The sequence below is a fragment of the Girardinichthys multiradiatus genome, chromosome Y (assembly GCF_021462225.1).
Source record: "Girardinichthys multiradiatus isolate DD_20200921_A chromosome Y, DD_fGirMul_XY1, whole genome shotgun sequence".
Classification (NCBI taxonomy): domain Eukaryota; kingdom Metazoa; phylum Chordata; class Actinopteri; order Cyprinodontiformes; family Goodeidae; genus Girardinichthys; species Girardinichthys multiradiatus.
In genome coordinates this window covers 36,636,112-36,654,164 of record NC_061818.1, presented here as the reverse complement: position 1 = coordinate 36,654,164, position 18,053 = coordinate 36,636,112, and the positions used below count along the sequence as shown (strand labels likewise).

Sequence of the window (18,053 nt, the reverse complement as noted above, 5' to 3'; positions counted from 1 at the left end):
GTATTTCTCCTTTACCTTTATATAATTAGATCTCTTTAATCCACTGGAAGTTCTCTGTAAATGGAGGGTTTAACTAAAGAATGCAATGTCTGCAGCTGAACCTTTTTTACCATTTAATCAGTCTCTAAAGTATTACGTCATATTACTGAGACGTGGTTATAGCAGCTTTTGTTTCCCCTCTAACAGATTTTTTGGTTTTTCACATGAATTGTTTGGGATTTATGGCACATCATACGTGGAAACATTTTCAAAGTATTTATTGGCATTTAAAAAATGGCATTTTAACTAAGCCACTCATCTTCGCCTTAACATTACATCAAGAATATTATTAGACAGTGTCCATCCTTACAGCTCATATAGCCATTTTCATAGAGATATATTGAATTTCAACACATTTATTGAAATTAGGCTTTTTTTGATCTCAAGAAGAGATGCACCAAACAATATGTACAAAATATTATTATGCAAGAAAAAGAGAACACTGAAAAAACATTTTATTTTCAGCATAAAACACAGGACAAGCAGTGATTTAATACCCTGCAACAGGACAGTGGTGACGACTAGCAGCATCACAATGCAATCCAATAAAAATAAAGTCTGTTGGTCTGCATTAACATCTATCCATCCATCGTCCATGATGGCGAGAGGCGGGTTATGCCCTGGAGAGCTCACCAGTCCATCACAGAGCAACACAGACACACAGAACAAACAAACTTTCACACAAGCACTCACACCTAGGGGGCAATATAGAGACCAATTAACCTAATGGTCATGTTTTATGGGAGGAAGTCAGAGTACCCGGAGAGAACCCACGCACACACAGGAAGTACATGGAACAAGGACCCCAGGGTGGGATTCGAACCCAGGACACTCTTACTGCAAGGCAACAGTGCCATCACCGTGCAGCCCCTTTGCATTAACAGTGTTCTCATATTTTAAAACCATACATCAGTGCTTCCGAAGAATTAATGAACTGATGCTGCACGATTACTTTCCAATACAGATTGATTATATTAGTGCTTTTATTTTAAATTTATTATGATGTAAAATCTACAGAACAAAATGAATGCTGAAAACAAAACAAATTCCTTGTATGTCCAAAAACGTACTTGGCAATAAAGCTTTTCTGAATCTGATTCTGATTCTGAAACAGGTTTAATAAAATAGTTCATAATTCAGTCAAGAAAGCATATATAACATAAAAAACAATATACATTTATTTACAACCAGCTGTAAAAGATTGAAGCTACATTTACTGATTTTAGAGAGTTGATTTTTCATCTGAAAATGTCAGTAGTTATATGAGGCACGCCATGTTAAACTGTATCACACAGTCTGTTTTTCATCCACCTCATCAAACTGAACTTTTTCTCCCATCTCAACATCGGGATAAAAAGGTGTTTCGAGCACAGCTTCGTTTTTCCCAGATGTCAGCAGGCCATCATTCAGAGCGTCGTGGATCTTCTTCCATGAATCCATTTCTGAGCTCCACAGAACAGCTCTGGCTCTGATGAACTGCGACACCTCTGACTCGCTGCCTTTGGCCAGACTGATGCTGTCCTTGCAGATGAAGAAGATATCCATGCCGAGAAAAAGAGCGTTGACTGCGATCATTCCGGCTCTGACTGATTTGGACGCAGCAACAGATCCTTTAACGGCTGCCTGACCAACATCTGGGATGTCTGAGGCTAACCTGGGAATGTTACGCAGCGCATTTCCTTCCTGAGCCGCCACTTTACCAACATTTGAAACAACCTCTTCAGCTTTTAATAGTTTGGCAGCAGAAGCTAGATCAACAATTGAATCAATGCTTTTCCCAACTGCCCCAAATTTACAAATAACTTTGGTGACTCCCAGAGCCACATTAGTCTCACTTGTCTCGGTTTTGGAGATTGTTTTTTGCGTCACCTCTTCCAGGCAAGCTTGCAGCTTCATCACGTCCTCCATGAAGCTTTGGAGGACTTCGCTGGCTTTCCTTTGGTGTGTACGATTAACTCCCACCTCTGTGGCGGTGGTGACAATGCTATTGACTCCGCTGGTCACGCCCATCCCGATTCCAGTCATGGTCAGGACTAGAGAGGCTCCTGCTGTGACTGGCATTAACGCAAACCCAACAATGGAGAGCACACCTCCGACTGCTCCCACTGAGCTGCCCACCACACTGGAGATCTTTGCTCCTTTGTTCATGCTGTCTAGCTGAACAGCATTCACCTCCAGCTCGTTTAGGAAGTCCGACATCCTCGGCTGACTCTCGCTAAATTCCTTTATGAAGTCATGATACGAATCCTCCTGAAACAGGAACACCATTCGAAAGTTTGGATCCATCCTGAAAGGACGAAATGAAGACAGAAAGACGGAATACATTTCAGATAAAAAATTGAATAATTAAGACATGTCACTGAAAAAAATAGGTGTAAAATTCTTTAGAGATATTTATCCAAGATTTGATTTGATTTCCTTCCCTTTATAAGTTTATTTTATAGGCTTATTAATAATATATGTCCCTGGTTGGGCTTATGATTACATAAACAGGTTTACAAACATAGTTAATGAATTACACTAATTAGCACCCCACAGTAGAAACAAAAAAACAATACAATGAAATTAAATAATAAACAGATGCAACCATTTTTGATTTTATAGTTGTTCCTCTTTTACAATCTTCTTTAGATTTGATATAAAGTTATGCCATTCAGAGTTCATTTTAATGAAAATGGTAAGAAGGTCCTTAGATCAGCTCTCCAGAGAAGTTTTTTTTCATAAAATCCACTAACAATTCCCACTGGATGCACCACGAGTTACTGAACCAGTACTTCTAAGAGGGACCAAAAGGTCACTGAACAACCAAGAAGCCTTACCATATCAGAAAATAAAAATGAGTTTGAGATTTGAAAATTTTATAAAAATAGTGAACCAATTTCTGCCACTTAGGAAGTGATTGAAAGCCTTCAGACCACTTAAGAAGCTTCCACTAACCAGTTTTGTCCTGTTTGTATACCTATCCGTAGTACCATGAGTTTAGTATAAAAAAGAAGACAAAAACAGCAGAAAAGTTTCAGATCTACATACAATTTCCAACAGTATCTAATGGTCTTGTCTTTAGGAAATGGAGGGAATCAGCTCATGCAGTTTCAGAACCAAGCACACGAGGAACCAACACAGGTTGCATCATATGTTCTTGTTTATTTTTATCAGAACTCTGATACTGCTTACGTTCCATAACTTTAGGAGCCTCTTTTAAGTCTGAATGATGATAGAAAATGACAGAAAAAGCAGCTAAAGCCCTAATAAAACCTCCATAGAAACCCTGGAGAACCATTGACCTTATCCAGTCTATAAATTAAATGTTATAACATACCTGATTTGATCGAGCTGATTTATGTGATCAACCATCCTCTGAACATCATTTTCAGATAAATCCACGTCAAGGTTCAGCACAGCTTCATTGATCATCTCTGAGGAAAGGTCACTGAGGCAGCTGTTAAAAGACACAGTCACTCTTTTACAGGATATTGTAGTTCTGTACATCAAATACCTCAGTGCCTTACAAAAGTGTTCATACCCCTGCCCCACCCCACACACAATAAAACCACCAGCGTCAATTTATTTCCTCGGTGCTCTATGAGATAGTACATAATTGTGAAGTGGTAGGAAAATTATTCATTGTTTTCACATGTTTTCACAAATAAAAATGTGAAAACTGCAACATGTATTTATATTCATATTCATTTAGTTTGATACCTCTAAATAAAGTCCAACACAAACAGTTGTTGTCAGAAGTCACCAAATTAGTAAACAGAGTGTAATTTAATCCCAGACAGGTCAAGGGTGAAAGTTGTGAAGACATTTAAGCAAGATTAGGTTATAAATTAATTCCTCACCCTTTAACATCTCACCATCTCATCACCTGAAAAGGTCAGGCAAGGACACCATGGTAACTCTGGAGGAGCTGGAGATATCCCAGTTGACAGTACAACTATTAGTTGTGCACTACACAAATAATGAAGGTGGGTGTCTTGCAGAAACATGATACATCACCCTGAACACACCACCCCCACTATTAAAAGTGGAGGTGGCAGCATCATGCTGTGGGGATGCTTCTCTTCAGCAGGGACAGTGAAGCTCGTCAGAGTTAATGGGAAAAAAGGGGGGGTGCAAAATATGTGGGAATCCTGGAAGATCTGAGACGATGTGGAGATTTAACTTTCACCAGGACAACAATGCTAAACATACAGCCAGATCTACAATGGAGTAGTTTAGATCAAAGCATGTTAAATTGTCAGAATGGCCTAGTTAAAGTCCAGGCCTAAATCCGATTGAGAAGAAGAATTAAAAAGTATATTCACTGATGCTCTCCGTCCAATTGGATTAAGTTTCAGCTATTTTGCAAAAAAGAATAGGCAAAAGTTTCATCTTACAATTGTGCAGACCTGGTAGATACATACCTTAAAGACTTGTTAGTTCTACTAAGCAATGACTTGGTGGGGCTAAATACAAATGCACACCAAAGATGTTTATTTGTTAAAAGATCTTAAAGCCATGTATAATTTCTCTTTGCACTTCACAATTATGCACTACTTTGTGTTGGTCTGTCATGGTAAATCCCAATATAACGCATGGACGTTTCTGGTTGTGGAATAGTATAAGGGGTATAAACACACTGTATTATCTTCATTTGTGATGTTACCTTTTCTCCATCTTCTCGCAGATTTTTTTGGTGGTCTGAATGTATCTGTCCAGTTGATATGCCAGCACATCCACATTCTGAAGTTTAGGCAGGAAGAAGGAGCTTGCGTCTCTTTTAAACACCAGGAGGAGAGGGCAGATGAGACGTGCAGCAGTGATGACAGCCTGAACATGGTCAGAGTTGATGTCTTCTGGCAGGTGTAACACCTGGCTTACTGTGAACACGTGCAACGAGGTGACTGCCAGCTTCTCCACTGCATCCAGGAAGCAGTCCAGCTTCTCCAGACCATCTAGCGTGTCCTTCAACACCTCAGCCAGCTCACTGTCCAGCTCTGCTAACTTGCGGTCTGCTGTCATTCCAGTGAACTTGTTCTTCAAATATTCGCCAAACGCCCTCCTTTTGTTGTCTGACTGAGTGACATGGCTGAAATTTAGATCAATTTTGTCAGCCCTTTCTTTGATGTCTGTCATCATTTCAAATTCTTTTTTCCTCCACAGCTTCCATTTAGAGAACATCTCACAGAACCCCCTCACCAGCTGCATGTAGGTGAGTGTATCTGTGATGTAGTGGCACAAAGCCTCGTGTAGTTCCTTCCTGTGAAACAAAGCACCATTTATATAGGAAGTTTAACAGCAGAAATAAAGAATACCTTGTTAAGACAATACAATCTGACATTTCGAAAGATGTTTTTTGCGTTTTAGTCTTTGTCCTTTACTAAATCATCCTGCAGGTTTAGTCACATAAAAGCATTGCTGGGGTACATCTGGATTAAATTTGGAATAAAACTGAAAGACACAAGCAGCAAATCTGACAGAATGTACAGACACAACAATGACAGAGATTCAGACGATCCAAAAACTCCTGATGTGAGAAGTAATACGCAATGAAAGACACCATTGTTCAAGCAATGAAAGACACCATTGTTCAAGCAACATTTTGTGAATGTGTAAAGACTGTTGTCATTTCTCCAGTTGTAAAACCTTTCATCTCAGTCACTTAGGCGAGGCTGTGTTGACCATAACACTGAAGCCACTACCCCATAGAGACTGTGCCAACAGATCCTCAGGAGCTGCTGTCTTTACCTTATTCTCATCTGAACACTCAGATAGGCTCTATAGGAAATCTGGATACTGATACTTTCCATCACTGGTGACGTGGTGAAAGGCAGAGTATCAAAGAGACAGATATTACATGTTAGAGACACATCAATAACTTCCAAAACTACAGTATTTGGAGCAATCAGTGTCTAGCTGCCTCTAAACCATTACAGAGCAGCAGCCTTTAGCAAAAATCCAACAAATGCTCGCCACCATCTTTTAACTTCCCTGTCCTGACTGAGCCTTTTTCTGCTCCTGAGATCTACAAACAGATAATATGCAAAACACGTGTGGCAGGTCCACTTAAAATATGTAGGACTTCTACAGTTTCAACAACAGCATGGTTATCTTTTTTATGATTTCTTTACTAAATCCACACAAATACTTCTTTTATCGTGACCTATTTAGGCACAGAAACCTTAAAGGCATCGATGCATTGACAAAAATACACATATGACCAAAACTTCAAAACTATGGTCTACAAATCACCGTGAAACTCCTAAAACAGCAAAACAGGCAAACAACTCTATCCGTTCAGGTTCGTTACATTACAGAAGCAGCAGACGCCTCTTCAGTAAACCGAAATGTCTCATTTAAGAGTTAAACAATTTGCATTAGTCGAACTCAGTTTCAGGAACTGACCACTAGACGTCCCTAAGACTCACTGAATTGTGCATGGATCAAGGTTTGTCCCACAATAAACCAAAACTCCACCATTCCTACATTTACTTCACTCTTTTAATACAGACAAGTGACGCTTTTCTTTATCCTGAAGAAAAACTGATTTAAGGAATTTTAGAGACTTTAAATTAGCAATAACAGCCGAGTTTACAAGACAAGCTGCATAAAAATAAATAACCTATTGCATGTTTGTATGTAAAAGTTTGAAAACTCGACGCAGTCGCGCCGCAAGGTTTTATTCAGCTTGTTTCAGGTGCTGAGTTCAGTTTATCGGATCGCTTTTCTGAGCAGGAAAACAAAGATTTTACCTTGCCGCAGACATCTTTCTCAGAGCGCTCCTCACTTCCTTCAGAATCAGACCGTTTCCTGTACGAATAGAACAAGAACTGTGAGCCGACAGAAGGCTTCATGCAGAGGTCTAATAAAAAGGGTCGGATTGACAACGTTCACAAAGTTTTTGGGTTGGCCGCATCTGGGTTCGGTTTCGTTTTATATTCCTCCACATCAGCAGGTTGAACCGCACCCTCCCATGTTAACCCGTTCAGAACTCCGCAATCTGCTGACCCGTGTTTGTTTTGCGGTTCAAGTGCGGAGTTGTCAGTCTAATACAAACAGTCGAAACTCCAACAACCAATCAGACCAACTCAGCTAATTGCGTCAACCAATCACAGACAAGTGTTCCTTTAATATTATCTTTAAACAGATTTTTTTTGTTCCGTTCACCAGAATCTAGTTTATCATTATGATTATAATCCACAGCATTGTTTCTGAAAGGTTCATGCAGCAGCGCTTATTATGGTGAAGTTTAGGCTCGGGATGCAGCATGCTTCGATAACTTTCTGGCTGCGCCCCATTTGTCAGCCGACGGGCGGAGTGGCGCATCGGGTGAGCGGAGTCTACAGGAGTTCACTATTTTACAATGTTTAGTTAAATTAGTAGTCATTCGCGTTGTCAGCGGGTTAAGAAATAATAAGACGCTAAGTTGTTCTGACAGGTCGATTTTTAACATGATCATGCACCCCATTAAGGCAAACTCCGCCCTCTATTTTGGCATCACGTTTTTTCCAGGTCATCCGCCGGCTGACAGTTAAAGGGCACACATCATAATTTGCAAACCTTTTCAGTTCTGAACCCCATACTTTACTTTTCAAAGTTCTAAATGGGAAAAACAAGAGAACATGCTGTACAGTAAGGCAGGTGTTTGTTGATCCTCAAAAGCCAGAAAAGGGCTACCTGAAAATAGTCTCCATAACAACCATTAGATATGATTTGCATGCCAACAGGTTGTTTAGGATGCATGCCTGTAACACGTTTTTCTGTTCTACAAGCAGAAATACAAAAATATTGAATCTGACAAACAGTACTGGGACTTAACTGGAACCATCTGCTTCTGGCAGATGGGACCAAGGCTGATCTTTTCAGCAACAAACAGTCCACATGGGCCTGACATCAAAATTAATGAATTCCTGGAAAAGCATCTTGTTCCCAATGTTAGGTATGGTGGAGGATCTGTGATACTGTGGGGCCGGTTCTCTCCCAAAAGTCCTGGGATTTTTTTTAGCGTGCATAGCATCATTAATAAAAAATTGAAAAAAGCAGGGAATTCTAAAAATAGTTCTGGTGGACCCGACCAGTAAACCAAAAATGTGTCACAGTTGGCTCTTTCTTTAGACACAAAATCAATCTTTTGCCATGGCCATCACAATCCCCAGACCTACATCTTATAGAAAACCTGTGGGTTGAGCTAAAGTGAACAGTTCATCAGACGGGACCCAGAATTCTGGATGAGAGATCACACAAAGAAGAACAATTAAAGATCCATTTATCTGTTTCCTTCAAACATCTGAAATGTTACAAGAAGAAACTATCTTCCTTTTTGCTTTAGTAGGTTAAACAAACTATAAATGCTAGGGGTGCCAACGAGCGTGGCACTACTGCTACTACTTATGCTAAAGTATTCCTCTGCACATGAACCATGACTTGTGGTTCTGCCAGTCTACAGACAGAAAACAACTGCAGATGACGACAAAAGCGAAGACAATGTGTGTCCTTTCTGCTGGGATAGAGGATGACTGTGTGAGCAGAAAAATACAAGGGAAGATCTGTTGGTTAGAGAGACAACAATTCATGGTGGATTAAGCTGACATCAAGATAGGTAGGTAGGTAGGTAGGTAGGTAGGTAGGTAGGTAGGTAGGTAGGTAGGTAGGTAGGTAGGTAGGTAGGTAGGTAGGTAGGTAGGTAGGTAGGTAGGTAGATAGATAGATAGATAGATAGATAGATAGATAGATAGATAGATAGATAGATAGATAGATAGATAGATAGATAGATAGATAGATAGATAGATAGATAGATAGATAGATAGATAGATAGATAGATAGATAGATAGATAGATAGATAGATAGATAGATAGATAGATAGATAGATAGATAGATAGATAGATAGATAGATAGATAGATAGATAGATAGATAGATAGATAGATAGATAGATAGATAGATAGATAGATAGATAGATAGATAGATAGATAGATAGATAGATAGATAGATAGATAGATAGATAGATAGATAGATAGATAGATAGATAGATAGATAGATAGATAGATAGATAGATAGATAGATAGATAGATAGATAGATAGATAGATAATAGTTCTTAGCACCAGTCCATAACAAATGTCATCTAAAGGTACTCTATTTGGCAAAAAGGTCCAATAATTATCCAGAAATACATAATCAAATCAGACCAATCCAATTAAAACCCCGTCAGATACACAGACTCAAATTCAGTTGCAGTTAGGTTGAGTTTATGATGCCAAATGGTTAAAAGCTGATTATCTAAGGAAACCCAACCAACTGCATTGAGTCGGTGACTTTGCAGTGCAGCGTGAGCCAACCTTTTTCACGATTATGACCACTGACTTACAAAAACCCTTTGCTCTCCTGCTGACTTCATCTGGCCAGCTGGATTCTGTGGTCTTGTCTAACTGAACCATTTGTTTAGCAATTAGAGTGTCTTTCTCAAAACAATAGGTTGGTTACTTAAATTAATGAATGTTTTTTGACCTTTATAACTGTTGTTGTACCGTTTTGCTCATGCTGAAACCAGCTTTATTATGACATGGGCCCCTAATAGGAGATAGTTGTAAAATCTCTCTGCTTATACGTGACAGAAAGAACAAAGCCAAAAGGATAAAAGACAGTAATAAACAATCAAAAAAGCCATAAACTGTCAGGTACAACCAGACACAGAGTTAATATCAGCAACTAAGTCATATAAACTGGCTTTATTGAACATTAGATCTCTGTCAAGAAAATAATTTTTAATTAATGACTTCATTACTGACCACGATCTTGATGTTCTGTTTTTAACAGAAACATGGTTACATGAATTTAATGAAGCTCCTATTCTGATAGAGTCGACGCCTCAATTTTTTTTGTGAGAGCAGACAGCAAAGAAAAGGTGGAGGGGTGGCCACTTTGTTTAAAGATTTATTAGAGTGTTAAAAAGTATTTCTGGGCAAATTTGACTCTTTTGAATATTTGGTTCTCCAGGTAAAGAGCCCGGTCCAAACAATGTTCTTGAATATTTACAGGCCTTCTAAGTCCAAAACAAACTTTTTCAGTGATTTTAATGAGTTTTTATCTGTGATATGTGTTGATTATGACTGTTTAATTATTGTGGGAGACTTCAACATTCACTTGGACAATCCTGAAGACAGAAGTCCAATAGATCTATGTGACACTCTTAGAAATGTTGGTTTGACTCAACATGTTAAACAGCAAACGCACAAACAGGGACATATTTTGGACTTGATCATCATTAAGCGTCTAAACATTTCCAAGGTGTCTGTAACTGATGTTGCTCTATCTGACCACTTTTCTGTTATTTTTGAAAGCATCATCTGCAATGACTCAGTTTGCCAAAGAGACATTATAAGAAAACGCATCTTTAAGGACGGTGCTGCTGAAACCTTTGACCAGATTTACTCTTCTACCTCCACTTTGCCCTGTAACACTGTAGATGAGCTGGGAGATAACTGTCATTCTAAAATCTCGAACATCATTGATTCAATTGCTTCAATTAAAGTGAAAGTCGTTTCTGGGAAGAAAATGTTTCCGTGGAGAAGTGCTCCACCAGTCAGAAGTGAAAAAAAGGAGTGTCGAAAAGCTGAACGCAGGTGGAGAAAGACTGGACTCCAGGTTCACTATATGATCTATAAAGAGAGACTATACAGATATAACCTACAACTGAAAAATGCAAGGGAATCTTTCTTTTCTGAGATCATCAGCAAAAACATTAACAATGCTCATGCATTATTTGCCACGGTCGACAATTTAACAAACCCTCCTGTAACTGTAGCATCTGAACTCCACTCTACCAGGGCCTGCAATGAATTTGTTAACTTCTTCACTGAAAAAACCCAAAAGATCAGAGAGGCAGTCAGCACATCCACATCAACTCCAGGACCAATGTTGTCTCCAACTAAAACTGATTTTGACTAAATTTCCCATTTCACCAAAAAAACTATAAAATCTTAGAAGAAATCGTACAGCAACTAAGCTCTTCTTCCTGCTGTCTCAATGTTTTACCCACAGCTTTCCTTAAGAAAGCTTTGCCTGTAATAACATCTGATTTAACACAAATAATAAACACGTCCCTTTTGTCAGATGTTTTCCCCCAGGCCCTAAAAACAGCAATTATCAAACCTCTATTGAAAAAGAGCAATTTGGACAAGCTGCTACTACAGAACTACAGGCCTATATCAAACCTCCCTTCATCAGTAAGATTATTGAAAAAGCTCTGTTTCAACAGTTAAACAACTTCCTAACAATGACCAACCGCTTCGATGTCTTCCAGTCAGGCTTCCTGCTCACCACAGTACAGAGACGGCTCTTGTCAAGGTGTTCAATGACATCCGTATAAATGCAGACTGTGGAAGAACCACAGTGCTGGTATTATTGGACCTTAGTGCAGAATTCGACACTGTTGATCATTTTATTAGAGCGCCTGGAAAACTGGGTCGGCCTTTCTGGTACAGCACTCAATATATATACATATGTATGTATATATACTGTATATTTATATATGGTGATGTTGTATGTATGTATGTTGCTGACGTTTAAGGTTGAAGTGGTGCTTCCCATCAGGTCTCTTAAAGTACCACAGGACTCAGCCCCAGCCCAGGAGCTGTCATCTACGAGGAGCAGCTGCAGGACACATAGAGCAGAGCTGTAGGCTTTACATGTGTTTGATGTGTGTGTGTGTGTGTGTATGTGTGTGGGGGAAGGTGCATAGGGACATTCATGTCAAAATGCTCACTCAGCTGCACTCTGTGAAGCGCAGACACTCGAGGATCAGGGTCGAAATGCTGCTGACATGGCAGTGTCCTCACACGCAAACATACTACAAAACATCAACTGGACATACAGAAAAGTATCTTAATGTTGTCCACAACCAACGAATTTATTTCTCCTCCTGGGATTACATAGTTGCACATGGATGATTTACTCACTGACATCTGCTTCTCATGTCAGTTACTGTCAGGACTCTGGGTTTTATTAGAAAATGTAAAGAAGAAATAAATAATGATTTATCTTTAGATGACATGAAAGCATTTAGTTCAGATAGGATTCCAGCTACAACATTTAAGATATGATGGGTGTTAGAGTGTAAGAAGCTGAGCCCAGAGACACATAAACAGATCACAGTTATAGAAAAAATCTGTCTAAATTGAGAATGCATTTATCTTTGTGGTGTAAAAAACGGAGACCATGATAAATAATTTTAAATGTTTTCCCACCTTTAATGGGTTATATATCCTTTCAAGTTAAACAGTTTCTCTGTGATAGCCCTCAGAAACATCTGGATAGGGTTCAGAGGCTGGACTGAAACAATGAATGACTTCACAACATCCTACAGTATGTGTGCATGGAGAGAACATGCAAAATTTACAGAGAAAGGATTCAGCTGGAGCCCAGGAGTTCAATAGAGATACAATAGTTCTATTGTGTGTGTATTTTCACAGATTCAGATAAACATATATTTTTGAATGAACGCCATTTTTATATGCCAATATAACATACAGTTTACTTCATAAACCGTTCAAGTATCATGTTTTGATGTCTCATCATGGTATGAAGTCAAAATCACAGTGTTACTAAGTGCTGAAGTGAGCAGAAACCCACCTGTCCAAACATGTTTGACCGGAGCTCCTCTGCTATCTGACATGTGCACCCTTTTTTTTTTTTTTTTTTTTTTTGCAAAGGATACCTGCACAGTCAACTTTTTCTGACACTGCTTCAGGACGGCACTTCCATCCCCATCACAGTTGGGTCTTGTCCCACATCTAACAGAGTGACAAAATGTTTTGGATTCACATTACAGCAATGATGTTTGGTCTCTGCTCAAAAGGTGACATAGATACTGGTTAATGCTTTATGTATCAGTCATGACTGATATGGTGACTAATTCATATGACGTTTAAGTTTTAAGTACAAGAGCAGACAAGCAGAAAGATGTTTGACAAAACCCTCATAATGACATTCATAATTTGGCTGCTTTGTCCCCCATTGATTTTTCTGTCTACATACCTGACTATTGCAGGATCTTGTGCAGCTTAGGCCATGATTTGGCTCTGTGATTCAGATGGTCTGTACAGATCAAAATAGATATGAGGCTTGAGGCCACGAAGATGCCAAGTTTGCTCAGCAGCGTCTAACAGACCCGTGTCTCCTTTTTTATATGGAACCACTGGTTCTGGAATCCATTTAGGGATGGATGGATGGATGGATGGATGGATGGATGGATGGATGGATGTGTAGCAGCCAAGAAAAGCCTGATCAGTGCACTTCTATTTCATGATATTGATTTTTTTTTCAGTTCAATGTAAATTTGTCAAATATTTTGTGACTCGAGTTGTATTTTGTTGCTTTTTTAATGTGCCCTCGAACTATCAAATAAGTCACTAAGCAGAAATATGCGGAGTTTGATCCTTACAGAATATTTTTAGTTGCAGTTATGAAACAGTTTGATATTTACTCGCATTAATGAGACAGAACATTCTGTTCCAGCAGTACCAGGAAGCCATTACACACATTGCACTTTTATGTTTATAGTTGGAATAAAAGGTACATAAGTTATTTTAACTATAGTTGGAGTACTGTCACATTTATTTGTGAGTATATTTGTGTAACTTTAGATGTAAAGTAATTTTAAAAGAGGACATTTGATCTTTTCTGACTCGTTGCATTTAAGATGCTTTGGCATCAGAGGGCGACAAACTCCACAGAGGGGGAGCTGCAGGGAGCTGTCTTTTCAGCACCACAGGTTCACTCACTGTTCTGATTAAAACAACGCATTAATAGATCAAATATCTGTCGTTAAAAGAAATACCCTTAAACGGTATTATTAGATCAAGTATTCAAGGCATGATTAAAGGCTGGTTTGCGCTGCAAATTAAGTCTTGACATCCCTGTCCTTCTGCGCATCTTATTATCATTAAATATAGACTATAGACTAACGAAATGTAAACTGTAGCCTGAACATTATTTCGCAGGGTGAGAGCGAATAAATTAAGAGAAGTTGGATGTGCTTCGGGGGAGAGGACGGGAGAGACCGCTGCAACAATTGGACCGGTCGATAATAACGAGGCAGAAATGCGAAAATCTCATCCTGCACGCACAAGGGCAGCTCAGTATTCCACCATTTAAGAAAAGTGAAAAGGTAGAGAGAGAAAATCACACAAAGAGACATCTTTAATGTCTTTCCAAATGCGAGCCTTCATAGCTGCATGGATTTCAATGTGAGGCCCCAGAAAACTAACCTGCAGCATCCAGAGCTGCTTCTGCAAACTGATATCACTCAGCATCCGTGCAAAGGCAGAGAGAAGCCGAAGTGAGCGTCTGAACGCTTGCACAGCGCCGCTCACGCTCACATCGTGACAACACCGGCGCTGTCTGTGGACCTACGCGTCTCCCTCTCCTGATTGTGTAATATAGATTTTTTTTTCTCCTCTCTTCCTGCAAAGCGACCAAACCTGCATCCGAGAGCGCAAAGGAGAGAAAGGAGCAGAGGACGAAGAGGAGGAGGAGGAGAAATCAGAGGGGGGCATTGCAACGTTCATCCGAGCTCTTTTTTTCTTCCCAATACATGGCGCAAGGGCTACTACACCAACGGGACTGTCCTGGGTGTGATCCTGCCACGGTGAATTTGGATACCCAAGCAGCAGCAGCAGCAACAGCGGCGGCGGCGGCAGTATCAGCACCATCCTCCTCCTCCTCCATCAGCATCCCCGGCTGCGGCGGCGCCCACACCGACTCTTCGTCCTCCTTCTTCGTCTGCCGGCTCTATGTCGAGTGATGGTCGGCTTGCCTTGTTGGATGCTCCCCGCTCTCTCCGGATCTTCGACGACCGAGCTTCCACTGACCGTAGACCCCCATTTTCGGCGGAAACCTGCCCAGAGCTATAAGGCTCCATATGGAAACTGGAGATCAAAATTTTAGAAAAAAGGAAAATCTGAGCGGTTAATTTTTTTTTTCATTCGTATTATTTCTTGTATTTTATGTGACATTTCGTTTTCTGGCCTGCTAATGAATTAATTTTATGGTTAAGCCTTGATTTCCTCACCCCACAGTGTTGATTTGTAAAACGATTTTCCTGTTACAAAACACCCAAGGAAGAGATTTTATTTCCACGCAGGACTTGAATCAACTCATTTGTTTAATCTCTTCTGTTAAAATGAGACGAATGCCTTCCGTCATTCGTTTATGACCCTTAACCGACTAACAAAGCCCTCTAGAATATAATTATTAATAATTGCCTACTAATATTCCTCTGTGGACTAGCTTTGGATCTGGATTCTAACAGTAAACGCAGCGTTCTAACCTTTGACTAAACTAATATTGAACTGTTGTACTGTAAGCCTGCCATTACTCTCATCATCTCTGCTCCATCTGAGCTCATCCAAATTCAGCTCTAACTTTGATAAACTGGCTGTCCTCTTTTTTCTGGGTCTACAGAGAGCAAACCATCTCTCTAGTTTCTCTATCTTTAATTCAGCCTCTTCAGGCTCTAACTGATCTGGAGTGTTATTAATCCACATTTGCAGCTTTTGTCGCTGCAAGTGTCTGTAGTGTGGGCTACCTCTGCAGCTACAGGCCATCATTCGTGTCTCCTTGTTGCATTTTTTTAGTGGAAAAGTGAAAGCTTCCAAAGAGGAGAGACATTTCTGCCTCTTCCTCTCCGTTTACCCAAATAAACCCACAATTTATTTAGATTTTTCTCTTTTGAGGTCCTCACCCAAACGCAACCATAAGGTTCCTACCGCATCCTCCTCCTCCTTCCTCCCTCTCCTTCCGCTCGAGTCTAGCCCGTTTTTTCGGTTTGGTTTGGTCCCGCAAATTTTCAAATATTTACTTCCTGTACATCAAAAGGAAAGGGGGTCCCCCTTTCATGGAATGCGGAAACATGGGTCTGTTCGACCGCGGAGTCCAGATGCTGCTGACCACGGTGGGCGCCTTCGCGGCCTTCAGCCTCATGACCATCGCGGTTGGCACGGACTACTGGCTGTACTCCCGCGGCGTCTGCAAGACCAAGTCCATGAGCGAGAACGAGACCAGCAAGAAAAACGAGGAGGTCATGACCCACTCGGGACTGTGGAGGACGTGCTGCTTGGAAGGTAAGAGTAAGCTCTCTGTCTCCGTCTTTTTGCTGCTTGGAGCTTAAAGCTTTCCAAGCCTGCGGACTGTGAGGCTGCACTCACAGTTTCCTCTTTCATGCAACTAGTAGTTAAGGATGCAATCAAACTTCTGCGATGTTTTAACCCTCACGCTGTGTAAATATTGACCCAAATATCAGCAATTCAATGCACTTGCAAAAATAACATATGCACCAGAAATTCATTTTGTGGTGAAATCTAAATATTAATCTGGATTGTAAACATTCATCATAGAGACACCTTCAAATATAATACACACAGGAGGATAACTAGGATGCTGGTAAGAAACTAAACATGAAGAGGATGGAACTAGTGGAAATCTTTGAGTTTTTTCCTCCTTGAAATCTAAAAACCCAGCAAAGAAAATCTATTTTAACATAATTTTAAGGACTCAGACAACTGTTTATCTGCAAGAAGAGAGTAAACTCTCCATTCCACCACATCGTATGTTTCTAGTTTGAAGAATATTGGTTCCTTAATTTTTACCATGAGCTATTGGATAATTTCAGTTTTCCATGCTTTAAAATAATACAAATTTTATTTATGTTTCCAAAGTTTTGGGGAATTATTACAAGTTTATTAAACTAGTGAGGAAGAAACTGAAATTCAGCGACACATCAAGGAATAAAATCTTTTCCCTTTGAATAACCTTCCACTCCTATCTGTGCATTAACAATCCAGTCTGACAACGAAAAGTCATGTTTCAGTTGCAACGTGGGATAAGTTTTCAGCAACTAAACACAAATGTTTGTGGATCAATGAAGCAGAACCCATCAATCCTTGGGAAGTTAACTCTCCACTAGTAAAATGAAATAGTTTAAAATCTTAGATTGTTGAAAAAAAATTACATTTCTAAACTTTTAAAACCATTTTTAATTTATAAAACTGCAAGATGAGTAAAATGAAACTGACAGGGCTAACAATGAAAGTTGGGAAAATTCCTGATTAGTAGAGTTTATTTCAAGTTCTTTATCTCAGTTAGTGAAACAAGTCAGTGGTTGGACTTATTAAAGCAATCTGAAACTGCGTATTTAGTCAGTTTAAATAATGAAATAGGAATTCATTGTCTGATTTATTGTCTGAGAATTTCTCTGATCATACCCTAATTAAGGAAAGCTGCAGGTGATCTGCACCTCTGAAGCTGTTGTGAGACATGGTTGGCAGTTTGGACAGTTCTTCGAACTAAAAGTATCAGGCTAGAGTTGCAGTGCTGTTTTCCTGGTTGTTTGGGGCTGATCTGCCTGATCACCATGACCAAAACTAGCTGTCATGTGACCTCTGACCTTCACTCAGGACTTTCTAAGACGCCTCACCTCCTGATCTCAGGTTTCCACATGACCTGCAGAGTCTGCCTTGTCAGATGGAGGAGATGTTTCCTGCCATAGTACTGCGGAGAGACTTGGGAGGAGGCAGACTTAACCTTGTGAGCCTTTAGAGTTTCAGGACTTCTCTTCCTCTGAGCCGCAGGATCCTAAATGACTCAAATTTCCCTGTTTATGCTGCCAGGAATTGTTTTTGTTTACATGCATTTATTTTAGACCACAAGCTATTATGATGAACCAGCCTGTTGTGATTATGAATCCGAAAATATTATTTAATATTTTATCAAATAATATTTCGGTTTGTTAAGGGTTGTCCCGTGAATACCAGCCCAGTAAGGCGATGGTTTTAGGACAAAATTGAAAGGGATGAGCCAATCTCTGACATTATTGAACAGCAAAACTCTGCACACACATGGAATGAATTCACACAATTTCTTAAAATACAAGAATTTATTAACAAAAATAAGTCAACTCAAAGTCAAACATATTTCAATCAACAAACTCTTTACTATGCTAAAACAATCCAACTAAACTACCAAGCAGAATTAAAGAAT

The 18,053-nt window shown here is 39.7% G+C and overlaps 2 protein-coding genes across 2 annotated transcripts in view; one reads left to right on the top strand and one right to left on the bottom strand.

Annotated features, from left to right (window-relative positions):
• Positions 1–240: 240 nt before the first annotated feature.
• Positions 241–7,055, bottom strand: LOC124863896. Its single transcript, XM_047358439.1, has 4 exons — positions 6,774–7,055; positions 4,688–5,281; positions 3,359–3,478; positions 241–2,326 (listed from the first exon to the last, which is right to left on the bottom strand). The coding sequence occupies exons 1-4, from the start codon at positions 6,785–6,787 to the stop codon at positions 1,327–1,329; spliced, it is 1,728 nt and encodes a 575-aa protein (XP_047214395.1). The 5' UTR covers positions 6,788–7,055; the 3' UTR covers positions 241–1,326.
• Positions 7,056–15,419: 8,364 nt separating this feature from the next.
• Positions 15,420–18,053, top strand: part of LOC124863749 (voltage-dependent calcium channel gamma-2 subunit) — a 93,852-nt gene continuing 91,218 nt past the window's right edge. Inside the window, exon 1 of the mRNA XM_047358217.1 lies at positions 15,420–16,138. Within this exon, the coding sequence (XP_047214173.1) occupies positions 15,913–16,138 (226 nt within the window). The 5' untranslated portion in view covers positions 15,420–15,912. The remainder of the gene's footprint in view (positions 16,139–18,053) is intronic.

What these genes read in the sequence shown, in the direction of transcription:
- LOC124863896 (XM_047358439.1), bottom strand. An exon ending in TGCGAGAAGATGGAGAAAAG is followed by an intron (nt 3,479 to 4,687) that starts GTAACATCACAA and finishes GTCTTTTAACAG; the next exon opens with CTGCCTCAGTGACCTTTCCT. An exon ending in AATCAGCTCGATCAAATCAG is followed by an intron (nt 2,327 to 3,358) that starts GTATGTTATAAC and finishes TCGTCCTTTCAG; the next exon opens with GATGGATCCAAACTTTCGAA.